This window comes from Pezoporus wallicus, unplaced genomic scaffold, assembly GCF_028554395.1.
Source record: "Pezoporus wallicus isolate ANWC-B61680 ecotype Strahan unplaced genomic scaffold, APGP_CSIRO_Pwel_v1 scaffold_11491, whole genome shotgun sequence".
Classification (NCBI taxonomy): Eukaryota; Metazoa; Chordata; class Aves; order Psittaciformes; family Psittacidae; genus Pezoporus; species Pezoporus wallicus.
The window spans coordinates 9,666,566-9,692,930 of record NW_026642649.1 but is presented as its reverse complement, the minus strand read 5'-3'; the positions used below and the strand labels follow the sequence as shown (position 1 = coordinate 9,692,930).

The 26,365-nt window shown below is 41.7% G+C and overlaps 1 protein-coding gene across 10 annotated transcripts in view; it reads left to right on the top strand.

Annotated features, from left to right (window-relative positions):
• Nucleotides 1-26,365, top strand: part of HECW1 (HECT, C2 and WW domain containing E3 ubiquitin protein ligase 1) — a 246,136-nt gene that overhangs the window by 102,278 nt on the left and 117,493 nt on the right. For all 10 annotated transcript variants that reach the window (XR_008975135.1, XM_057431266.1, XM_057431262.1 and 7 more), the window contains one exon: nucleotides 24,858-24,952. Coding sequence is in view for 9 of the 10 variants with exons in the window: in XM_057431266.1 (XP_057287249.1) it covers nucleotides 24,858-24,952 (95 nt within the window). In the remaining variant the exon portion in view is untranslated. The remainder of the gene's footprint in view (nucleotides 1-24,857; nucleotides 24,953-26,365) is intronic.

Sequence of the window (26,365 nt, the reverse complement as noted above, 5' to 3'; positions counted from 1 at the left end):
TTCAATGCAGATGTTTGAGAGCTAGGCTTCAGTGCTGAGAGACAAGATAGATTAAAAGGTGAAAGGTGGATACAGAGGCATGGAGTGAAGAAAAGTGACTTGCCAGTGCATGGGTACAACTGTAGATAAGACTTCAGCTTCCATACTCACCACTGAGTGTCTTATCTAGTAATTTTCAGTCATTGCTCCGTTTGCAGTCTGAGCTATTGGGAACTGTTTAAAAGTTGCAGCTTGAAAATAAATGTGCCCTGTTGTATGTTTATGTTCCTCCTCCTTTTGTTCTATAAGGAACAGAGTTTCTGACAGCTCTTCTGCTGGAAAGTGGAGAGAGGTTTGTGTAGGGCTCTTACAACTTTATTAAAGTTGGAAAGAGCCTCAGAAAAGGTAGTTATGAAGGAACCAGGATTTTTCCTCTCATTTCTGTTCCATTTTTTATTTCCAAGTCAGCTGTGGGCATGCTGGATCTGCTTGTTGTTTTCTTTCCCAGACATTGTCAGGTAGAAGATCAGCAGTAACTTCCCTTGCAGCCCAGCAGCCTGACTTTTACCTGGCTGAGCCTCTACCTGGGATAGACAAACATTTGTGGCATTACCTCACTGGCTGAACATAAGACTGACACAACTGGTTCCAGCTTTGTTACTCCCCTGCAACTTGGTTTCTCTGACATATGGAGGAAGAAGGGCACTGTTGAGCCAGTGCTGCTGGATGACACCATGTTCTGGACACAGAGGCCATAGGGCCTAACCCCAGCTTTGCCTGGTGTCTTGTGTCCCAGAGTGGGAGAAGAGTGGAGATGGGTGAGGATGCCTGGCCCCTAGGCTAGGTGCAAGCTAGTGCTGAATGGTACCTGAGGCACCAGATGTGCCTCCCCTCGTGAGATGCAACACCATGTCATTTTGTATCTTCGGAAAAAGATGCTTGACAACAAAGGGAGAAAAGCCCACTGCCCTTTCCTGTTCTTCTTCACTTATCACAGTGTTTTCTTCATCCCATTTATTGTTGTGTTGTTTTTTTTCCCTTGCACACATCTATTCAGCCCCTAATTTGACTGTATCTCCTCACTCGGGGGATTTGGGAGGACACAGGCAGTTGTGACTGTTTTCTGGGAGCCACCGGCTTTCTTCCAGGCTTGTTTGATCTTAAGGTAAGGGGAAAGATGACAGAGTTCACTCTTTCCAAGCAGGAGCTTGTTTCTTAACAACGTTTACAAGAAACAGGTAAGGATTGGGGAAGCAGCCAGTAGTGCTACCAGTGCCAGGAGATTGGAAAGATACTATGTGGTCCTTTCAGCAGTTCCTTCTTGAATCTGTCAGGAGATGGGAACGCATGGCTCTCCACACTCCAGTATTAAAACTTGTGGTCAGCTATAATTTTTGATCTGGTGTGTACCATCCGTCTTCTCCAAATCCCACTCAAGGTGTCAAGTAGGGTCTACATCTACAGCACTTCTGGAATCACTTGATCATATAGTTGTTCATGAGGATAGAGTAATTTAAGTAGAAGTCATCAGACCACTCTGTACCTGGCAATGTGCCTTGGGGAATGGCACATCTTCGCTTTGAGTCTGGGGGAGTTTGAAAGTACAGGCTCACATAAGTGTTCATTTTGCCCTTCCAGTCATGTCAACAGTGTCCTCAGACATGTTGTACATGCTTTAGATTCAGAACTCTTGTGCATTTAATGTGTTTTCTGCTTTAGCTTTGGTATCACTCAGGGTACCATAGTGCATATCACGCACTTGAGGAAAGGAATAGAGATTCCTGAAGTCCAGTAGTGTGGCTACTAGCTGTTTTTTTCTCACCTAACCTAGCATTTGATAAATGAACAGATACCTGCTGTTTTGCTGCTTTGAACTTTGGATGTTAGTATTCTGCACAACAGGTGCTGAAGTCACATTGTTTATTTTAATGGATCTGTATAACTTAGGTAATGTTGGTTTCTGATTGATAATCTTTCTGTTACTGACAGTAAGAGATTACAGTGTCATGTTTGACTCACAAATCAGTCTTTTTGACTGTTAAATGCTTCTAGAAAGTTTGTTTAGGTAATGATGTCTAGGGATTTGGTGAAATTGCCCTGGAAGATGGATCCCCTCTCTTTGCTCTATTACATGGGGGCCCCATGCTCTCCCCTTGCATACTTCCACTCTTTCTCAAGCTGCAGCCAGCCAAGCTAGTCCCCACTGAATTCAGAAATATTTGCTTGCATGCACCCCCTGCTTGCCATCAGGCCTGGCACCTTTCACGTACAACCATGTACAGAGAGCCAAGGTGCAGACTTTGGCCCAAGTGGTTGTATCTTTGTAGAAAACCAGAAGACAAATGCAGTGGAAATGGGAAGGTGCTGTGATTGGCAGGGTATCAGTGCATGCATCAAAAGGTCGTATTTACTCCAAAAGTGTAGTAAGGTAGTGAGCCTTGTTTCAGTTTTCTTATTAAATAACAAAAAAGTACTGTTTTCAGTATTTTATAATTAAGGATGAAAGTTCAGTTCATGGGTGCACAGTTCTTCAGGAGACAAGGAGTCTGTCTTGTTCATGTCAGATCTCAGCACCATCAAACTTGAGCATTTCTGATGGAGGGGATAGGGTCCCCAGGGACATGGGTCTCTGAGTAAAGGCTGTGTTGCATGAAGGGCTTGTCTGAGAGAGCAAACTCAGCGGGTGGTTTGCACTGCACCAGCTACTAAGAAGGAGAAAAATGACTGCTACTGCTGAACTGAGGACAGTGACCAAGCCCGTCAGTAGTTTAAAGTTCCCAAAGAATAGATCAGTGTCAGTAATTTACCATTTCTAATTTTGGGGAATTTTATGGATTTTTTTATAAGCCTGTTAAAGCACACTGTGAAAGTCATTAATCAAAACAGACCTTGGAGCCTGTGTATTCAACAAAACACCTCTCTTAGTTTATGGAGGCAGTGAGTTTGCTTCACAACTACAAGAAAGGCTTTTTATGCCTCTCTGAAGTAGTAAAGCATCTGAAGGGCTTTACTATCCAATGTGGCTTTACTATCCAAACCTCAGTATAAAAGGGTATAAATCCCTTCATGTAATATAGAAAATTGGTTGGAACCCTCCTATGTCAATGTCTGGTTTCAGCCAACCACTATTTCATGCCTTGTAGTACTTATGACAGCATTTATCCAACTCATACAATGGTGTTTAGACAATTTTATTAGATACAAAAACTTGTGTGTCCTTCCTTGAGAAAGGCCAAATTGTTATCTGTGTAGTGCTGTAGTAACTTATCCTGCTTCTATAAAAATGTGCATAGGATGTAGGAAGCCTTTTGATAATGGACTTTTTGCTACAGAGCTATTGAGTCCAGCCCTGTTGTCATCTCTACTCCTAGTCCAGGGTTTCCTGCTATAGGACTACAACATCTTAGAAACACTATTTATATCCAGAGTAGTCTTACTCAGAGAGCAGGAGGCCAGGAGGGATGAATTCCCATATCCCTGCAGGTTTCAAATGCTTTTGCCCAGCAGAACCATCCTTGGAATGTCCTTGATACTGATAATGACACCTTGAGAGCCTCAGCCCAGTAGTTTTTAATACTTCCAAGCTATTCTCCAACCCTCCCAATACTTTCAATGTGCCCAATTAGTAGCAGATATAATTTCCTCCCATAACTCAGTGCTAATAGCTTTTCATAAAGAAAAAAAAAAACCAAAACCCAACCTGGAAAACACATACTTTTGCTGTAATTGTTTATTAATTAAATTTACATAATGATGCTTCTTTCTGACCTTCCCCTTTCATTGAATTATCTGTTCTAATTTCATTAAGCGTTCTCTCTTTAAAAGTCCTTCCTGCCTACGGATTTTTTTCTGTCTTCTTTGCCAAAAGCAGCTGCAACAGTGAGACCTCTAAGAGTAGGAAGCAGTGTTTATTGCAGACTTTTTCTTGGCAGCAGAGCCTATGTGCCTGGTGGTACTTGTTCGCTTCTGAAGCAGTAGGAAGCAGAGATGTGGAGAGGTGGCATGTTCGCATGCTGTCTAGACTCATTCTTGAGAGTAAGAGCTACAGGTCTGATTGCTTCTCACTCGAGGGCCATTTTGAGGCAGTTTTCCATGATTAGACTGCATAATACTGATAATCTTGCTTTCTTTTAGTGGCCCCTTCACAGTGTAAGACATATACCAGTAGGGTGGTTCAGTGATTTTGGTTGGGTTGTCTGATCCAACTGCCAGCTCAGGGCAGGTCTGGTTAGAGCAGGTTGCTCTAGACCCTGTCCAATTAAAAGTTCTGAGACAAGGGATGATGGGTTTAAACTTAAGTAGGGGACATTCTGGTTAGATATAAGGAAGAAGTTCTTTACTGTGAGGGTGGTGAGGCACTGGAACAGGTTGCCTAAAGAAGTGGTAAATGCTTTACCATGGCACTGTTCAAGGCCAGGTTGGACAGGGCGTTGGGTAGCAAGGTGTAGTGTGAGGCATCCCTGCTCATGGCAGGAGGTTGGAACTGGATGATCTTAAGGTCTTTCCAGCCCAAACTGGTCTGTGATTCTGTGGAGTTTCCTTCTTGGCAATCTGTTCCAGTGTTTGACTCCCCTCATTGTGATTTTTGTTTTCTTACACCTAATCAGAAAATAACGATGTAACCTAAATATAAATGCATCTCAGGCCTCAAATATACAAGTGGACCAAGTCTTATTTCGTTTTCAATGGTGATCTTTCTCTATGCCTTTCAGTTTAATTTTTTTCCCTGACCCATTTGTTTGGATATCTTATGGAATGGAATAATTTCCATTCATTAGAAGATCTAAAAAGGAACGATTAAAAACAACTTGTTAAAAATATATCAAAGGAAAAAAATAATCCTACAAACAAACCACACAAAGATATCAGGAATGCATTTTCTTTAAAGAAAACTAGAAGAAACAAAATCAGTATAGTGCATGGCTGCTATATTGCAAGCATGAGGTATAACTGGGATTACAAATAAGATCGGCAGTGTCTCAGTTCAGTCTCAGTTTCTCCTCCTCCTAAACTGCTATTTATCCAAGCTGCTGAGCAGCACTTCCTGAGGGTAAGATCGCTTTGTAACATAGAAGCCCTGGGTTCCTCCAGAGATCCCTGGGGACCCACACAAACTGGCATGTGATTAACCTCCATGGATTGTCAGGCAACACTTGAACAGCAGCTTTACCACACCAAAAAGCAGTATGCCTGCAGTGGATTAAATTAGTTTGCTTCATTACTAGTCAAGATTTAAGGATGAAAGAGTATATTTCTTTAAAACAGAATACAAGCACATTACTAAGCTTTTGCTTTCAACAAGAAATTCTCCTTAGTTTCTCATTTATACTAGTTACCATTTATTTCTCACTTCTGATACTGTACAGTTTATGTTATCTTAAAGACCTCCAAGAAGTGCATTTTTCCTGTTCCTGTTGATAAAGGTGTTTGCCTGAGGTGAAATGAGCCAGCAGTGCTCACTTACAAACACTCATTACGTGTTTGGGATTCTTTTCATTTGTCACTGTGGCATCTCATGGTTGTGGGGAGAGATGAAACTATTCTCTTCCCTCCATTTGCCTAGGAGTTCCTGATTTACATATGAGTGATGTTCTGTAATCAGAACGCTTCTGAATTCAGGCTTTCAAATGTTTTCCTGTTTACAGGATATTATGGTAAGCTTTGTCAGCTGCCTGTGAAGAATATTACATCTACATAGCTAATAGATTCACCATTTTCCTTTTTTTCTGTGAACTGCACAAAGTCTGTGCATGGTATGTGACAAAAATGAGAAATGAATTTCAGTACCAGTGTACTTTGGCTTTATCCTTTCTTCTTTTCCCTGTCTACTCCATAGATTTTGGATAACCTATCATAGAATCATAGAACCCATAGAACCGTTTGGGGTGGAAGGGACCTTAAAGGTCATATAGTTTGAAACCCCCTGCCATGGGCAGGGATGCTTTCCAGTAGACCAGATCAAAAAAAGGCATAGAGTGACATTTTGGATTGCAGGGGCTTAGTTCAGAGGCTGCCATGGAAGTCGTCTGTGGTGTTTAAGATGATGCTATCTCAATGAGTTGTCTGTATTGTCTCTCTGCCAGAAGTCATCTCTCGCCACCACACCGTTTTTGGAGTGACTGATTACTGGCCTTGTAAACAGTTGTAATTACTGGGTTGCTTGCTCCAGTCCTGGGAGTTTAGATCACCTCCAAATGCTATTCCTGAAGGTCTTCCTGTCTTACTAGGCTAGCTAATGTAAGCAAGTATTTGAGGCTGAATCAGGTCACATTATTTAGAGACTTCAGATGTGTGGGTTCATTTGTGGGACCTTAGCAGAAAGCATCTGAATAGTGGGGGTTTTGTTTGTTATGTTCTGTTGCAGAGGGAATTTTCATGTGGGTTCATGCTGCTTTGCCATTAGAATTTCTCTGACTCTTGAGGGAAAGAAAATGAGACTTAGCCAAGAGACACCTCAGCTGCAGCTATGTTGACTTTCCTCATGAAGAGTAAGTGGCAATCAAACAGATCAACCAAGTTTCCCATGATTTCTGCCTTACAAAGGCAGGGGATTCATAGGTAGAGTCTATTCAAGCTAAAATCTCAATTTAAAGCCTTATCCTGGAAGCTCATGGCAGCCTTCAGCCTTGGTGCAAAAGATGGTGGTTTTTCAAGAAAATAGACAAAAATCTCACTACTGTTTGTAAAGAGTCCCTTACACATGTGGGGAAGGCACAGGGATTAAACCAATGTTGATTCATGTGAGGTGACTCTTTCAAGAGCTGTGAACAGCCATACAGGGAGGCTTCCAGTCATTCTCTAGGACATCTCTTCCAAAAGATCCCATCTCTAGTTGTATCAAACACTTAAAAATGCTCAAAACAGGGAGATGTGTGATAGTGCATGAGTGTAATAATCTAGGCCGATGCTTTTTCAGTGGGGTTTGAGCTAATGTGCTTTATGTTGCAACTGGAATAGGCCTAAGATGCTAAGCTTAATGTGAGAATGCACTTGCTCTCGCCAAGCAGCTCTGTGGACAGGATCAAGCTCCTCTGAGCAGGATCTGCACTTCTCCAGAACACAGAGATTGAAATCCTGTTCCTGCTGCAGGGAGCTAGCTGCTAATTTAAACAGGATAAGAATTTTACCCAAGAGAGTCAGAATTTGCTGTTTTAAAATTATTAACTCTCTCCCTGTTATATATTCATAGAAAAGCATGAAAATATGGTATTATTCCCTTTTTCTGTTTGCACTTTTACAACAAGGAAAAGTAACTAAAATGCTTCTGGGATGAAATTTGCTATGGTGGTTTAAGGCCAGTATATGGGTGATTTGTGACTGAGCTATGAAACCATGAAAACTGGGTTAATAATGAAGCCTTAGCAGTAGCGCTGCTAGCAGGCACCCCTGTAATTACTGCTTCTCTACAAAGGGTGCTGAGCTTCTATGATGGATTCAGAATCTCATATTGTGTTTTCTTCTGTTAGAAAATGACTCAGTGGAAACCTTTTAAATAGATATAATATGTGCAAAGATAAAGTTCCTGCCTGTGAACCAGCCCATTTAGTTTTTGTGCAGCTTGGGAAATAGAAACTGGTTTTGCTTTAGCAGATCTATTTCTTTTTCTAAATTCCATAGATTTGTTGTAGCTGAGATGCAGTGAAACGCTAAGTAATACTTCTGTGACGTGCATAAATGATTCAGCTGACCTGTGCATGAAATGTGCTGTGGAATTTAAATCCATTTAGCAGATTTTTTTTTTCTTTACTTGGCTGTTTTCAGACAGAAAGACTTAGAAATATCTTGGAGAAGGGCAGCAGGACTGAGTGACGTGGATGTGAAAGGAACAGATTACAGCTGGGAAGATTCTCTCTTTTGGAAGGCAAATGGGAAGATGGCCTCTGTCCGCTGAAATCAGTGGGAGTTTTTCTGTTGGCTTTAATGAGATGAATCAGACTTTTGACAGCTAGTGTGGAAGAGGCATATAGTATGGATGTTGGAAAATACTTACTAGAATAAATTAATCACAGAATTGGCAAGCTGTTCTTGTTGTGCCATGGACTAAAAGTTAGTCCTTCAAAACACTTTCATTTTAGAAGCCACAGCTTGTCAAGGCTGACATAAGGATTCCTGCACGCTGGCAGCTGACTCAAAGTAGTATCTGACAGCTCTCTCTGAGATCATGGCAGTCGCTTTATGGTTGGTATATTCTCCAAGCCAGCAAGGAGATGGAAAAATGAACCATCATATCTATAAATCAACCATACTGAAACACATTTGCCTCTTCTGGAGTCTTATTGTGGTGCTTGGCAGTTGGATGTCCATGACAGCATTATACAGGTGGACAGTGTACATGAACATGTTATTTCTTTGGCAGACAAAATTGACATGGTAAAAGTGTATGTCATGCTAGGAGGTAAATCTGTGTATCAACAGAACCTATCTGAGGCTTCAGATCTGGGATATACGTGTGCTAGTAAAGATCTCTATTTGAAAAACAAGAGGCTGGGTATTTTGTGTGCATGAATTAGGATGGATCATCACCATCCTAGCGTAGCAGTTCATAGCATCCTAGTTCATAGCAGGTGAGAGTTCCAGTATTTGGTTTTCAGACTAGAAATTCCCAGAGGTAGTAGTATTTTTTTGGTAGACTCTTTTTTGGCTTTGTGAGTGAACTAAACCATGTTACCTGCAAATACTTTTGTATTTGTGTTTGAGCCTCTCAGCAAATGAGATTGGTTTCAAAAGCCTACTACAGCTTCTGTAAGAAGAGGACAACTCCCTTGATGTTGGTGAAGCCCCAGCAGAAGATGTAAAGGAACTGTTTGGTTAATACAAAAACAACAGTTGGTTATGTAGCAGTACACCGGTTATTGTTGTCATTGCATTAGTTGTTCATGACTGTTTACATCCCAAAAGAGCTCTCCTTCCATAGTAAATGGTCCTTTCCCTCTGTGTGCTGGCTATAAGTGCCTACAGCCATCCAGTTAGACCAGTAACCTTCAGTCTCACTTTCCAACCCTTCCTTCTTCCCTTGTGATTGCTGGATAAGGTGCAAAATACAGTGCTTGCCTGAATGGTGTGCTCTTGGTGGGCTTTTATAATACCAGGAGTGACAGGGTTACGGCCCAGGAGACAGAACTGTCTGTGATTTAAGGCAAAATGGGTGTAGGGTAGCTCTGAGCAAACAAATACTTTGAAATAAATTTGGAATGTACTTTTCAATTTTAGTGTGACCTGATGATTGCAGCTTAAGTAATAAGTAGAGCTAACTCCTGTGATGACCTGCTCAATCCAATCCCTTCAGGTCAGCAGAGAAGTGTGTGTGTAGCGCCTTACCTTGACAGAGGCAGACTGAGCAGCTGCACCGTATACCTCTTCAGAATTTGACTTACTGAGCTCCTATGCTTCCCGTTGCTAATATACATTGATAAGGCCCCTACTAAATGTGATTGTGAGCATTGCTTTGCAGAAGAGAATGCTTTCCTCTTGTGACTGAAGAAAGCCCCATTATTATGAAAACTGGCTTATAGAAGAACTAGCAAACACTCTTACTCCTCTCTCTGTTGGGTTGCTGGAAGTGGAATTCATCTTACAGAAGAGAAAATTAAGTTAGAAAGGAGTGAAACTACTACAGTAAGTCAGTGGCAGAGGTTCAAATAGAATGCATCAAAGCATTTCATGTGAATGCTCAGCATGTTTCTGCCAGGGATAGCAAAGTGGTGGCACAGGTTGTGCAGGACGCTTGAAGTCTTCAGCCTTACCCAGGTGCAGGCAGCTGACATCTATCTTCCAGAAAGAGATACAGCATTTTCCTTTTTCAGTGTTGCTGCATATAGGGTAGTTAATAAAAGGCTGAGAATCTCTTGCTTGTGACTGGCTATAGGAGGCATGACTGTGAGTGCCAAGTTTAGGATAAAGTGTCATATTTTTATGTATGTAACTGGCAAATTAGAGGAAAAAGCACTATGTAAGATACACTTAAGTATAAATTAGTAATAGTACATGTTACAAATGTGCAGATGATTCAAAGACAATTTGCTTCAGGATCATCTTTTCCCCCACTTACTTCCTTTTTTCAGATGCCCTTTGCTTCTGCTTTTAATTTTTTCTAGGTTGTCTTCAAGCTTATTTCTGGAAAAGTGTTTTAAAAATAGTCTAGGTTATCTGCAGTCCGGACTGTACAGTCATCCCGCTGTGTCTTGTCACATAACAGCTGTTAGATCTTGTTCAGGTGATAGATGATTTGCATTAGGGTTTCCTATCCACACTGCAGCAAATCCCATGGGAGCTGAGCATGCTGTGGTTGGAGACCTCAGCCTTTACTATCAAAAAATCAAACCAATAATGTTACCTGTCTGTTACCTGTTTGTGTGACTGCAGCACTTTCAGCTTGGATGGGCTTGAGCAAGCTGGGAGTTACTGCTGTCAGGACAGCAGCTCTGAAGGCTTGCAAATGTCACCCCAGCCAATGAAGCGAACATCTGCTTCGCCCCAGTGAACATCTGGGTCCCAGCAGTGAAGTGCAAAGCCAGGGAGAACGTGCCAGCCACCAGCCAGACATCTCCAGGTGATGGACGTGCTGGCATCTGATTGTGGGTTTATAATCAACAGGAACTAACAATGACTTGAAGACCCTTTTTTTGCAGTCTCCCAGTGTGCATCTTGCTTTATTTTCTGGAGACTAAACTTCCTTCACTCTGCAGTATCTTGTCTACAACTTTGTCCCCTTCTTTGTTTAAACATTGTATTTCCATTCCTTACTATTCCACTCTATGTTGCAAGATAATAATGTTTTTAACCTTAAAATGCAGCATGGCTTTCATAGTAGTATTTCTCCTACAGTTCCATATTTTTATTTCATTTGAAAACAAATACACTCACCCAGTGCTCTCATTAGAGACTCACTGATCTTTTTACAGTCAGGATATTTTATCTTGCTTTTTAACTTATTGTAACCCATTTATAGCCCTTTCGTTTTGCCGGTATTGAGTAAGATGCTTTTGGAACTGCTGGGTTTTAAACAGTCATGTTTCATGTTGTGATTACAGCAATTTTCTCACCTAATTATTAGATTACAAGTAAATGGTGAACAGAAGTTGGTATTCTAGAGAAGAAAGAAAATTAGTTGTTGAAATAGGGGATGTCAGAGGGATCTCTAAGGTGAGAAGTGGTAACAGGTAGAATACCTCTTTCTTAGCAGGCTTTCAATTTGTTCCTTTTTGATAGTTTGTGCTTTGTTGCATAAATTCCCTGGAAAGTTAACAATAGCCTCCATAGCAAGGGCACCTAATCAAAATGCCCTGGTGAACAGGAGCTTTCTGAATGGGTGAGCAGGTACATACGGGCCATCTCAAGCCAAAATGTAAGAAATCCTTCACTCTGGAGTGACTCAATCAAATGCAGATGTTACCTGCTTTCTCCTTCTACAGTGGAAATTGTAAAGTGAATCCCGAAAGTCTCGTACTATGCTTCCTGTAGATGATGACTTTGTGGACAAGCTTCAGAGGAGCAGCAATGTTTGATGGATCTGTCCTCATCTTTGTAAAAGAGAGCAGAGGCTCAGTTCTGTGTTCCAGCATCCCATACAGATGTGAATCCAACTACAGTCAAAAGCAGAAGTGCACTTCATGATTCCTGCTTAAAATGTTATTTTTCTAATGAGTAGATTCTTACTGATCTTCAGAGAGCATCTGACAGAGTTGTAGACTTAAACCTGATGAACTCCAGCCTTAATTCTCATTCTGATGTGAATCTTTCTCAGTTGATTCAGATCCTGAGCTCTCCAGAGCCTCCTTTATGAGACATGGGCACCTTCTTTCTCTCCCTTCGAGACCTCCATAGCAAGGGCTGCAGCTTGGCATCATCTCTGTAGGTAGAACTGCCTGTGAATTGCTTTCCTTAAAGGAATTTCATATGCTGAGTGTTGCAGGACCAAGCTTATGGCTTACATGTATCTTACTACTGGGCATAATCCATATATACTATCAGCAGCAACAGTCTTGTCATTTTAATAGCATGGAAATACACATAAACGTAATTAGAGCACAATCCCAGTTCCTGGAGCAGGAGTTGCTTGTGCTGCCTTCTCTTTGCTGCCAAACAGAGACCTAAGCAGCTCTGAGGAAGGAGAGGTCCATGCCATGTGAGAAAGAAGCCACAGAGGCACTGATGTGTATCTCCCTGGAGCCAGCTGCACTTCCTCCTCCGTTTTTATGTGGAGTAGGTGGTGGCAGATATGCACAGCATCATGTAAAGCAGCACTTATGTTGAAACTTGTACTGCAGGGGCCATAGACAGTATGTGAACTGGTATTGGAATAGAAACCGTGATATGAGACTGATCAGAGTATATGAAGCTGGAATGCCAGGGGCTTTTCTCTTCACCATGTGTCTTATGATGGCCATCAGTATCAGAGATTTTTTTATCTGCAGAGATTGTGTTGTTGCAGAGAAAGGAGAGACCTACAATAGGGGCTGTGTGTCAAGCAGACAATTTTGGGATCTCCTGTGTGTCTCTGGGTAACTGGGCTTTGAGTTTATTTGTCTCTTCCCAGTCTTTGCTGAAAAAAGTAAATATAGCTAAACCCACCCATGCTACACTCCTGTCCCTCTTGAGCTTAGCAGCAGTACATGGGAGAAGAGCTCTGGTGGGTTTATTTAAAGGAATAAGGCCACATTTTTATTCATTATACCCAGATGCGGCAACGTGTTTGCAAAGGAGGCATGCTGATGTGGTTTCACCAACCATCAGCATGGCTCACAGGTCTCAGAGAACTAAAGGATGCCAGTGCACTTTCTCTACCTGTGGTTTCTCAACAAATGGAAGATTGTAAAAACAAAGTATTTGTAAGACTAAAAGGAGAGAAAAAAACCCACACAGCATAGCTGCATAGCATGCAGCTTTTTTTTAAGCCCGTGGTTCTGAGTGGGCGAACCCAATTAATTCTAAATGCTTGGGATGTCTAAACAAGAGAATGGCTCTGTGTTGTGAAGATACAGAAGTCTCTTTTCCTCTGTTTAATTAATGCTTACAAGACCTATCCAGGTAAGTCTTTGGAGTACTAAGACAAGACCTCAAAGAATGCCGTTTTCAGAACAGCTAAACTTTAGGGAATTGGAGTCATTGGGTAATTGCAGTGCAAGGCTGTTCATCTCACATTAGTATTTAATAATGTAACAAGTATTTAGTGATAGAATACATATTGTTCATTGCTGTTCATCTCCTTTCTGCAAAGGAAGAAAAAAGTAACATGGAAAGAAATAAAATGTTTGTAAGATGGTAATGTGAATCCAGGAACCAGTGTGCCAAAGATCCCAGTCTCTGCTGCACTGTTGTGCTGGAACTGTATTTTGCCTTCAGTAGAGTTACAGTGGCAGAGCCCAGGTGCGATTGTACCTCATTTTCTCTTCACGCTGTGCAGATCTCTTTGGTGCCTTGCAAATAAGACCAAATAATCCTGAGGTGAAGGGAAAGGTGTATGCCTTTCTTTGTGCTGCTCTTTTGTATGTTTTCCTTGCCTTTAATGCCACGGTCAGGAATATTGGCCTTCATTTTGGTCTTCCAGATTTTGCAAAGGATTCTCTTCCAAAATTGTCTGCAGATGGTTCTACTCTGCGGTAGAGTCAGGAAAGCTTAAATTATGACATTAACCATCTCATTTTTGGTTTTTGTAGCCTGTTACCTAACAGAATAACACAACATCTCTCCTTACTCTTCTTTGTGAGTTCTCACTTCAATCTAAAGTAGTGTTTTGCTGTCTTTTTTTACTTACATTCGGGTGCTCGTGCTATGACAGCAATGAGCAGTTGTGTGATAATATGATGTGTAAGTCTCTTAATCACTCAGAATGAGTTTTTAATTTGATGATTAGGAATAACAGCAACAAACAAGAATGTGCTTGGTGTAGTGGGTAACTGAAACAATCTGAGCACTGGGAAGCTGCTTCTACAAGCATTTTCAGTTTTCATTCAGCCATCTTCTCAAATTGACCGTTTCTTGCTTTGTTGTCATGGAAATATTAGGCTAAAAATATCTCTAGATATGCAGTAGAGACAAGGAATGTGTGCATATGGATTCTGAAGTGTGAATGTATTAAAATGTATTAAATGTATTAAAAAAAGGAAAGAAGCCCTTGTTATGATATTGTCAGTAATAGTGCTAGGTTCTTGGCTTCTTTTCTATCCAAGTGCAGAGGATTTTTCTTTGTAATATTCACGTCTTGTTGCACAAGGACTTCTTGCAAGACTCTCTTTGTATGCTGCATGGCACATGCTTGACTGACTGTAATAGCTCCCAGTCAAAGTGAACACTATGAGTTTTAATATTGCATGGTCTGGCTGCTAGACACAAAGAAACTGTTGTTGCGAAGCATTCTTATAGTGACTGTAGAGATCTTGGCTCTTGAATAGATAGAGCTTCTGACTGGGATTTGCAGTATATCAAGAGAAAGGACGTAACACATAAGAGGAGCTGGGGTAATGGTTTGGTCCATGATGGGTGGTTTTGGGACTAGCATCTTCAAAGATAGCTTTCTTGGAGAGGAAACCCAAAAGAGTAACTCTTTTGTTTCTGCTTCTAATATGTTCTGTTTCTGATGTGAAGTTCAGTTATGCTTGTCAGGTGATTGATCATAAACCTGCTCAAGAAGTGCTGTAGCAGGTATCTTGAATTAAACTGCTTTTAATGTAAATGGAAACATGAATCCTCCTGAATTTCAGTACTTGGCTGGATTTGGCGTTGCAAAATGTCTCTTTTCATGCTCTCCTCTCCCTTCCCGGGGCAGGCACCAGGTGAAGTTAAGGCTTACACCTTCCTAAATACTAATCATTGATCATAAGGCTGATGTTATTTCTGCTTCTATAAATCCAAGCAATGCCTGGTCCACCCATGTCTTGAGATCAAGGGGAATAAAAACATGCTGAGGGCTGTGTTTCAGGCACTTGGCTTCTGAAGTTCATGCGTTATCTCTTGCTTAAGGCTGTGCCTGAAGGTTTAATCCAATCATATGTATTTAATGAATGCTTTAAACTGCTGTTGCCCTGATAAAAGCAAGGAGCTGATGTTTCACAGGCAGGTACTCTAGGACACAATTAACTTGAGGCAAGCATAATGTCTGAAAGCCTGAAGTATATATTGCAGCCGGGGCAGTCCAGAAGAGCTTGCTTCATCTGGGACAGCCCAGTGGCTGTAAATTACATTAAAGACAGGAGAAGGGTCCCCAGCTCTGCCCATCCCTCCTCTTCTGAGGAGCTGTGAGCTTTTGTGTAGTTTTGAATTCACCTTCACAGTGCCTCTGCTGACTGACAACAAAGCTCAGGGATGTCAGTGTTTCTGTATATTTATTTTCTATGTGTTTATGTTGTGCTTTAATTTATATTGTCATAACTGAGTGTGAGGCAAGGCTCTACTATTCAATTTTGATAAAGAGCTGTCAAGTCCATCGAGTCCATTGTAACCAAGATGGTGATGAGCAGCTTTAAAACAGAGGTGTTATTTAAAAGCTTAGGCTGATATAATTGTTGCATTTCAGAAGTTATTTTAGGTCATCTCCCTCATAAACAGATGAACCATGTGTTTGATTTTGCCTGCAATGTTGTCTTTCACGCAAGGTGCATGAGTGCTTAGGATCAGAGAGCAAACTTTAGGCATAGTTTCCAGTTATTATGGACTCCACTATCACACAGTTAAAAATGCTTTGATGATTGCAAGTTTTTCCTCAAATAAATTGCTCACTTGCTAATGCTGGTGGTGAAAAACTCATCATTAGGCTGATTTACATAAAAACATTATACTCCTGTAGGCTCTGGAATTTCATTAAAGTCTCGGTCTCGGTTCAGTCCTTAATTTTCAGTTTGCCATGGCTAAAATGTCTCTCTCAAGCAGCTTTTCCTTCTCCTGATGAAAGACAGGTAAGTTGTTACAACACCTACCCACCCCCCATCCTCAGCTCTATCAGTCTATCAGTCCTTCCTTTACAACAGGCCATAAAGGCAGAGCAGATAGATAGCAGTGTTAGGTTGGACTGGAGGTAAGTAGATAAAATTCTTCCTGTTCTGAGCCGGATCATGATTTTTTATGAATATAGAGCAAATAGTTCTGTTGGTTTCAGTGGGATGAGAGATGACTCAGTGCCATTAATGGTAAAGCAGAGGCCTTCCTCCCCCCCATCTCCCATATCTGTAGATACTTTTAGGAGGAGGTTGTTATTTTCAAGGATGTGAGCTGTCGAAGCAACCCAAATTTCAATTCCATTACTCTTGTTATGCAATAAATTTCAAGTAGTGGGTAATAGTTGGAAAATATGCCCCAGTGCAAACTGCAGGTTCTATTCCTAGCTATGTAAGGGCTAAACCACCTTTTTATTAAAGACATTTAGCATCTTTAGCTACTGCCTGGGCAGTGGCATCCTTCCACTGACCTTCTCTGTGGTGGGTATCTGCAGAAGCTTTGCCTTGCTCTACTCTGCCTTGACTCGTCAATCTAAACACCAGTCTTACCAGGTACTTGGATGGTACAGGCCCCTGAATATAATGAACTGGACTTTCACAAGGGCTGCTGGACGGCACTAGATTTTAATGCATTCCAACCCCTGCCTAACTGGACAGAATTTGAGCCATAAATCCCATTGCCATCTCCCTGTGTTTGCCTAATTGAGATCTTGGAAGTCCCACAGTGCATGCATTGTGTTCCCACCATGAGGGCAGCTGGCTGTGTTCATTTGTCCTAGCAAGACTGAAACAGTGCTGCTGTTTCCCCACTCTGCATTCCTTATCTCCCCAGCTGCCTCCATCTCTTCCTTCAACAAGGGAAAACTGGCAGTGGATTCATATTCTCCTCTTCCATGCTACTTGGCACAGTGGGGAGAGAGCCAGGGATACAATCCTCCTGATCCCAGGAGAGGCACCCAGATGTGGCACAGCCAGGAAGAGCTTAGATCTGTATCGCAGGAAAAAGTCTGTCTTTGTGCCAGTCTGGAACATGCTCAGCAAAGATAGGATTTCCTAGGCATTTAGCTGGTAAAATCACAGGTGTCTCAAATGAGCATATCAAACTGAATTTTCTGGAGAGGCTTGTAAGTTAGCTGAATTTTAATGTACTTTTACAGGAACAGCAAAAAATACACGCTTTGTGTAGTGACTTCTGCTGCATATTAACATGGAGGGTAAAAGGGAAAGGTCTTCAATGGAAAAACATCCCATGAAATCTTTAAGGGATATAAACCCATGTTTTTCCCTTACCTTCATCTACCAATTTCTGGATGAAATTTTCTTGCTGTGCATCTCTGTAGATCTGAGGTGGAAATCCAGCATACAAAATTTTATTCCAGATATATGTTTCTTTGAAAGCATATAAGCAACTGAAAGCAAGGTTTGTAATGAAAAACGTCAAGCAACTTTATTAATCAGCAATGCTAGATGTCCTGCCTGGATGGAGAAATATATTCAAGTGCTGGAAATTAATGTATAAGCATACATTTGTTCCAACTGCTGCCATTCTTTAGTAATTAGTCTTGCCAATATGACGGCTTTTATGAACTTAGCACTAAAGGAACAGGCTGCTGAAATTAGATCTGTATATTCTTCCTGTATAGCAGTTTACAGAGCCACTTTCTTGTATCACTCCTGTAATAGAAACTCCTGGACACCTTTCTTTTCATAAGGCAAAACTTGTGTGATTTTTGTCTGTCTTTTATGCTCAGGATTCTACACCCAAAAATACTCTGGAGAATATTAATGAAACACGCATGATGCAGTCATGGGGAGCCAGATCAATGTCACTTCATATGAACAGCATAGTAATAGAGGTGCATTATACAAAGCTAGACCCAAAATCAGTGCAGTACAGAGCATGCAACAGTGAAGGCTCAAAACAAGTGAAGCTGGGACAGAGGAAACTGGCCCACTATGAGGATTTGTCACTACCCTGTAGTGCATTAATTTCCCATCCTACTCTTGTGGTGGTTGGAGGCAGGTAGCTGCTGAATCAAATGCAAGGGAAATACAAGTGAAAATCAATCGTAGAGAGTATCCATGGATCACAAATCAGAACAAAGAATCAATAATATAATAAATGGTAATCAGCTCTCCCGTTACAAAGGACACAACTCCAGTCCTGGATGTGCAGCCCTTGTGAAGCAATAGCAGTCTGAGACAACCCATCTGAAGATGAAATAAAATTACTAAGGTCACTTACTCTGTTCTTCAAATGTCAGATACAACTACAAACAGCAAAAAAAACAGTGTTAATTGTTGCAGAGTTAATGTTATTTGCATGTTCTAACTGTGCATTTCTGCAGCTTGACAAGTTTAGATTTTTGGTTTAAATTTAATCTAGATTACAGGCTTTCCAGGTGTTCTGCTGCTTGGTTTTGAGCTATTACAGTTTCCTTGTAAAGGCTTGTGCCTGGAATTGTTGCTATGTACTGGTCAGCCTTAATTCTGTCTCCAGGTACTTCTTTCTTTCTTGCCTGGGAGTGTTAATCTTGTATCTCAGAGTTTATCAAAAGAGGTCTTTTAACAGTCTGTTCACTTGTGTTTGTGCACATTTTAGAGCAGGGCAAGAAAAAAGTAATCAGAGAATTGGAAGAAATTCTGCAACAGGGATTAAAGAAGCACATCTGTTTGGGCCTCACGTGCTTCGAAACTGTCAGCTATCTAAAAACTGAGGTGCCTTATGGAAAACTGTAGGTGGTTATGATACTAAACAAACACTGTGAGCAGATGCACTTTGCAGCTCAAGGAAATACCCAGTCCATAGGTGGCTGAGCAGCAGACCTGCCTGACGGTTATAGTGTCACTGCTGTGTATTGGAAGGCAATTCCTGGAGCAGGTATTTTTCCTAATACAACACAAGAAATGAGAGCTGTTGCTTGCATGGAGCAGCATCAGGCACACATAGTGGAAATGAACGGGGCAGTGTCATCGATGCTGGAAGTACAAATTAGATCTGCTACTAATAACCTTACCTTTTCTCTTTGCTACATGTCTTAATTCTTTGCTGACAGGGCAGTATCAGGAGAAGCTACCTAAATTTATCTAAAAGCTATTGATTCCCAGGGAGAGTCTCACGCTGATGCAGGAGCACTGGGTTTTGACTCTCCAGGTTGCACAATTGACCTGCTGTCTACACTTCCAGTGGTATTCAAAGCAGGGGGTGGGTACTGGAAGCAGCAGCAGGTGGAGAAAGGGGGTCATGCATGAGAAGTGGACAGATTGCACACTTTGCACAGGGTTTCACAGATAGTTGCTGGTACAGCTCATAATTTGTGTTCTATGCTTTATGAAGTGCTTGGTGAGAGGGCAGTTTCTTCAGGCTTGACTTTCTTACTCTCTTCCTTTATGCCTTTCCTTGCCTGGTTTCTTTTTCCCTGCTTTCTTCTTGTTTAGCCTCATTTGGACAGTCCTAGTCTTTCTCCCAGCTCACACTCTGCAGTGAGCCTCTTCTAATCTCAATCTTCTTCTTCCCTCAGACCACATTTTGGTGCTGTTGCTTTCTCAGTATTGCTTGCAGTACTGCAATGCCTATAAACTGCCTTTAAATTTTCTCTATTTTGGCTTCCTGTTTTAATTCCTTGTGCTAATTTTTCATATGCCTCTCCCACTTTCCCCATTGTATTCTATCAGTTCTTCCCTCTGTCAACTCCCTACCTCCACTTTGACTGTCTCTGCTTCCAGTGATCACCATGGCTACTTTAATTCAAGATGGTCCCATAACGATCTGATTATATCACAGTATCATATGTTTGTATATTCCAATTCTGGATACTCTCTAGGGAAGACTTTATGACTCAGCTTAATTGCCTGGCTCTGATTTGGTTCACTTGGTTCTCACCCACTTACCAAAGACCTTTTCATTACTGGTGTTTGACACCTCTCACTTTTTTTCTGCACAATGTTTGCCTAAAAGAGCAACAACAGCTTTTTTAGTAATAGATTAAATCGATCACAAATGACTCTGTTCTGAAGAACTTCCCTGAGAGGTTGTTCAGTGCTGAGAGATGCTTAGCTAATGCCTAGGCACCTCAGCTAATTGAAACACTTAAGTGTTGTGGGAGTAAATCACAACCAGGTTGTAGAAGTGCCTCAGGTGTAGCACGCACTCCAGTCAAACACTAGCTGATGCTTCCTGCCTCCCCCAAAGAATATAATTTAGTCTTTCCTTGAAATACTTGTTAGGCTTTTTGGTTTGGTTTGGTTTTTTAGGAGAACAAGGGAAACTGCTTAATCCTGGCAGTGATGCTTTCTATATTTGAGAGAATATATGAATAAACCCACCTTTAGGTGGAAGCTAAGCCTCTGAGGCCAGACTAGCCTTAGTAAGTCTTAGTAAGAGGAGCAGAGGGTTATAAGAGCAAGTGAGCTTTTGAGAAGAGATTTAGGACAGTTTTGACAGCTCGGAAGGAAGGGTGAGTAGGAATAGAAGTATTTTAAAGGGAAAGGATATCAAATACACCAACAGGAGCAATAACACTGACAGGCAAGAATGGCTGGATGGAAACTTAGACACCTCTTAGAGATTTTCAACCTTCAATACATCCAGCTGCAATTTATCAGCAGACCCTACTAGGTTTTGTCCCTTCAGTTTAGTAAGAAGTAGGGTGTTTCAAGGGCTGGATGATTGAGGAGGCAGAATAGAATATTGCAAAGAAGAGTTATGTCCAGCTGGTAAATTCATTTTCCAGTTAATTTGCAAAACTGATTTGGTGACTGAGATAACTCAGGGCTTTGACAGAGAAATCGTTTTCTGCGGACTGGATTATTATTTGTCTTCTGAAAGGGATGGAGCTCCTTGGCAGAGATGTTCTCTGGCAAAATTCAAACTTCCCAGTTTTCCTCTGAACCAGGAGTGGTCCCTGTGGTGTCCGGGGATAGCTACATCCCAGCTCCTCACCCTTCCCTGCAAGCATCCATCCTATTGGACCCTCAGAGGTGTTTGCAGGCTGTGGTGCAAGGAGCAAAACAGAATCACCCCTGCTGTTGCCTGGCTCTGGTCTGTTGCCTGCCTTGGGGGTCTTTCTTGGACAGTTGTATTTTCTATATCTCTGGTAGTTACAGACTACAACACACCTCTGGTAGTGGTGGATTTGAGCATACAACTGAGGACTGTCTTATTTATATCAGTGCAGTGGAAGGCTGTAACACAGCTGTGGTTTGATAGAGATTCCAAGCCTGGTGTCAAGGGAATATAATGCTGTTTTGCTCTTCATCCACTAATACTGCTTAGTAGTTTGGTAATTGTCACGAGCACAAGTATTTCAGAGCATCTTCAGACATGTCATCTCTTGCAAGATTTACCAGTATAACTGCCATTTATGCTAATGGAAAGGAAAATTTAACCTCGTTACTTGCTGATTTGAACATCGTAACTTCATTACCTGATCCAGTGAGCTGCTACTTGTAATTACTGAGATGAAAATAGTAACAGCATGTATTTATTTATACCTGGGGATTAACTGGACAACACCTACTGATGACCTGTGCACTGTGCCATGTAGCTAGGACAGAGTTAAATGGCCTCCTTTATTCCCGAACAAGCTAATCTACAAGACTACAATGCAGACAGCCCTTGTAACTACATATAATGTCCAAATGCCAGCTGGATAATATTCAGGTTAATTTATATCACTGCCGTGCCTACACTTCCAGTGCTTTCTGTTCATCTGCAGAGGCAGTGGTACCAAGCCAGTGAATGTCTGCATCTGTTTTGGAAATGTCTCAGAGGTAATTCAGGAATACAAGAACAGTCTTCAGATGGATTAAAATGTTAGGACTCTGTTGAAGTAAAAAACATGACACCAACAATGGTATTTGGAAAGAATGGCTCTCAGCCAAAAAAAAGCCCAACTAGAGTCTGAGTGGCATTTTTGCACCGAAGGAAATTGTATGTAATTTTATTTATCCCTTGACAATAACCATTTTTCTAATATTTTTGATCTGGTAAAAAGGGAGAAGGGGGGAATCAAGAAAAACAAAATGTTGTTCCCCTGGTATTTCCAGAGCAGTTTTTCTAGCTGTGAAGGCTCCCGTAAGACTGTTTGCTGTCAGATCTGCTCTCTGATGGAAACCTTTGACGTTCATTAATCACCGCCTCAAATACTGCCTGAGGAATGGCTGCACCTCTGCCACTGTTCTGGATTGGGTGTGACATTTGCATCTCTCTGAGTTGCTTTCTTGCCTGTTTGCATCTGTATGTTTCATTGAAAATTGTGTTAGAAATAGCAGTTGTGTGAAACTGAGAGGAAGGAGCCTACAAGGATGCTGGAGAGGGACTCTTCATCAGGGACTGTAGCACTAGGACAATAGGTGGTGGGTTCAGACTTAAACAGGAGAAGTTCAGGTTAGAGATAAGGAAGAAATTCTTCCCTATGAGGGTGCTGAGGCGCTGGCACAGGGTGCCCAGAGAAGCTGTGGCTGCCCCATCCCTGGCAGTGTTCAAGGCCAGGTTGGACAGGTCTTGGAGCAACCTGCTCTAGTGGAAGGTGTCCCTGCCCGTGGCAGGGGCTGGAACTGGGTGAGCTTTAAGGTCCCTTCCAACCCAAACCATTCTATGGTTCTGTGATCTTCAATAACCCAGATGGTTCTTTCCAAATACATATTCAGTCATCTTAGTAACCCTTTGTCCTTGAAAGGAATACTAATATCCAGAATACCTACTTAAGGATATATTTTTTCATCCTTCTGTTCTCTAATACTTTTAGTTTAATTAAATAGGTTCTTTTAAACCATCATTTCCCAGTGTACATGGTAGCCGAATTGCTACTTGTCAGCCTGTGATGGTTTTGTGCTGTGAGGTCTGAACATTGTCATACCTTCAGGCTAGTCCTGAAGCTGTATTTTGTTAACCATATGAGTTAATAAAAATAAAATAATTTTACAAAGCTTCTCTTTATTCTAGTTCTCAGTGTTCCATGTAAACTGTAGCTAAAAATGTCCAGGGGAGAGGAAAATTAAGATTTGAGTAATTGGTGAGAACTGCATGTTTTAGCTATTGTGATACTCTCAGCTTTTGCTGTCTTCAAAATGAGTTTGCTGCTGAGCTGTTAAAAGTCCTGTAGAGAAAATTGCAACATGGAAATTCACTCTGGACTTGCAGTTTTTCAGTCCCACGTGCTCAGCCAGCTTTTTTATTTTGCTGCCAGAAAGAAACAACTGCTGCTCCCAGGTGCAACAACAGGGTCGCTTGCTCAGCTCCACTGATGCTCCACTCTTGAATTTGCAGAACTGTGTTTAGGGCAGAGTTGTGAGTTAAACCCCAGGATGGGCCACACTGATGCATTCCTCGTGGAGCGCTGGGAGGTAAAAAGGACACAGGTGCAGGTCTGTGCATACAGTGGGAGAGGTTTTCACTGTGTGAGTAGAAATGTGCTCCTGGTTGTCTGTTGAAGAACAGATGGGGATGGAAACCAGGGTGGCATATGTACTGTGCTTCTTGTCGATGGACTGCACCTCCTGATGCCTCCTTAGGGAGGAGAGTGGTGAAGCCACCTGTGAGCGAGAAGTGCTCCAATCACTTGAAACATAAGCTCATTTCCCTAGTCATGTAAGAAAGTTGGGAAGGCTTTACACTTCTAAAACTGTCATTCCAAAACCAATCTGGGACTTATTTTTCCTTCTGTATTCTGTGTATCTGTAGGTGTCAGGGGAAGCAGTTCAGCCCTGTGGTTTTGAGGTTCACCACCACTTTTTATGTCCCCATGTTTTGCTTCCTCCTGGGGCACTGCATAGTTGGTTTTTGGTTCTGCCAAACGGCAGGTCACAGCATCAGCTCTTAACACTGTGTAATCTTTTGTCACAGCTGCACCGATTTCGCTTACTTTGTTACTGGTGTTACAAACTGAGATGCATTTTGTATGTGACTGTTTTCTTACTTAGGCACTGTAGTTACAGGGACTGTTGTGGCTCTGTAGGCAAAGGTCAGTGTTTTCCTTGGGTCTCAGCAGCAGCAGCAAAGCAAGGTGTTAAGTCAAAACTGAGTGATGAAAAGCACCTTCAAGTGTATTATGGAACAGCTGAATATTTCCATTGCATTACCCACTTAAAACTGCCTGATGTTAATGCTGCTTTTAATGAAACAGGCATTTTTCAGATCCTGCAAGCATGCCTGTTTCACACAGTGCATGTGTGCTGTGTCCTGGCTGTATGTGAGCACATACCAACCCAGTTCACATGCTAGTTTATTATTATAAGAAAGTGGGTTGTAAGGAGACAATTAACAAGAAGCTGATTTCACTACTTCTTTGCCTTGATACAGACATTGAAGTGGGTTTCCCTCACTTAATGTAGTGATCTGAATACTAATGTATGTGGCAAAACCCAGCACTATGAGTCCAAAATCATGGTCTTGCTTGTGTTCCTTACTTAATCAAAATCTTTGGAAGTCAGTGGAAATGCACTAAGATGGGGTCTCATCATACTGTGCTTTAATGTAGGAGCTGGCAAAGCAGTTAATCTGTGTAGATCTGTGTCCTTGCCCTGACCAAGGCCAGAACAAATTGGCTCAGTGAAGCCTGTCAGAAACCAACTATGGAACCTTGTTGTCCTAAGGAAGTTTCTCACTTTCTCTGCACATTAGTGTTCGGTATATCTGAATTGGGAGGGTTTCTCTGACCGGCTGTTCTTCTTCCTCATGTAGCTAAAGGATGCTAATCAGGTACTCTAAGGTCTGTCAGCCATAAGTGCTGCTCAGAAGAGGTAGAGGTTTTAACTGTTTGAAGTTGCAGGAACTGATCTCTAAATTTCACTCTGAAGGGGAAGATTGGAGGCAGGGGGTGTCCTCTCATGCCAGCCAAACAGGGATGAACCACTTGCAGTTTAACTGCTTGCCAGCCTTGTGCTGCACCCCATCATGCAGCTTCTCCCTGGCAGTTCTAATCTAAAATAATCCCTTTTTTTTTCTAGCTGAAACAAAGATCTGCTTCAAATACTACCATGGTGTGAGTGGAGCACTACGAGCCACAACGCCGAGCGTCACAGTGAAAAACAACGCAGCTCCTGTAAGTTATTTCCTGCTTTATGTACTTTTATATGAAAACCAAGTTTCCTCTTCAGTGCAAACAGAGGTATGGATAGTCTTTCAGTTCAGGTGTAGGTTTGTATGCCAAGAGAATGCATATTCAGCTCTCAATCTGTCACAGAGAACTGCTCTGGTCAGGGGCAAGACCCACATCCTAGCTGTATCCTGTTCTGTAAAGTTACATTCTCTCTGCTGGGTGTTGTGAGGCTTGCGTGATACTTCTAGAGGATTTGGGATCCTTGGGTGGTAAACACAATAAAGGTCCAGAAAAGTGATAAGATTTTCCTATGTTAAAGTGCTTTTTCTCAAAATCAAGGCATGAGCATTTTTGCAGCACTGCCTCTAAGCTCCAGGAACAGCTATGCTGTGACATACTCCCATCAGTGGTAAGAAGCAGGCATTCAGGGCCTGATCCATCAAAAGACTGAACACTGGTTTTGACAGATTGAGGCTTCATTGAGAGCAATCTTGATTTGCTAAAGCTTAGCAAACTCTGCGGCTGAAATGGCTCCAAAAAGCTTTATATCTCGCCTGATTTTGGAAAATTTGATCACCCTGAGAGCGAAACATTTTTTAGAAGCCTGTAGAGAGACTTGCTGACCTCCAAAGCTTGTCTGGCCTTGCTGACAGTGTTTCGCTGCCTGCCAGGCTTGTCTTGGCAGAGATCTGCATGAGCTGAGTTTTTAGTCCAACCTGCATTTTAGAATAGGACTAGCTTGGATGTTTAGTCTGGAAGATGGGTTCAAGAAAGTATTGTCTTACCTGGTGGTTTCCCTTCACCTTCGTTTGATTCACACAATAGCTGCAAACTGGATGCTAGGTAGAGTCTGATAGCATGTCTTACAGGAATAAAAGGTGTTCATGTCTCAGTGTGCCTTTCTCATGTGCTCATTGTGAAGCTATTCACCACTTTCAGAGCCTGGAGAGTTTCCTTCAGCTATCTTCATGCCATGGTGTGGCTTTTGATATCTTTACTGTGTTGAATGCTGTAAAGTTCTTTTTAGCCTGTAGTGAGTAGTGTCTTGTTGACTTGGGACTTGTTCATTTCCCAGTTATCATCAGTCTGGGGGAACAGTAAGGTAAGCCAGCCAGCCAAGGCAACAAATACCAGTAGGCTGAGAGTTAGAACAGTATTTTTGCGTGATTCACATCCATGTCTTAGATCTAAGCTTGAACCAATTAAGCAAATTTTTCAGGTCTAGTATGGAGGGGTTACTCTTTCATTATTAACTATCAGCAATACGTTTTAAGTTGATAGAAGAATGTACCTGTGTCTTTGTAATGTGCAAATATGTCATCTCTCCAAGTTCTTCTGTTAAGGCTTATGAATACACATATATATATATATGGAAATAACCATTCAGACTTTCAGCTGAGAAGGACTTGTATTTTA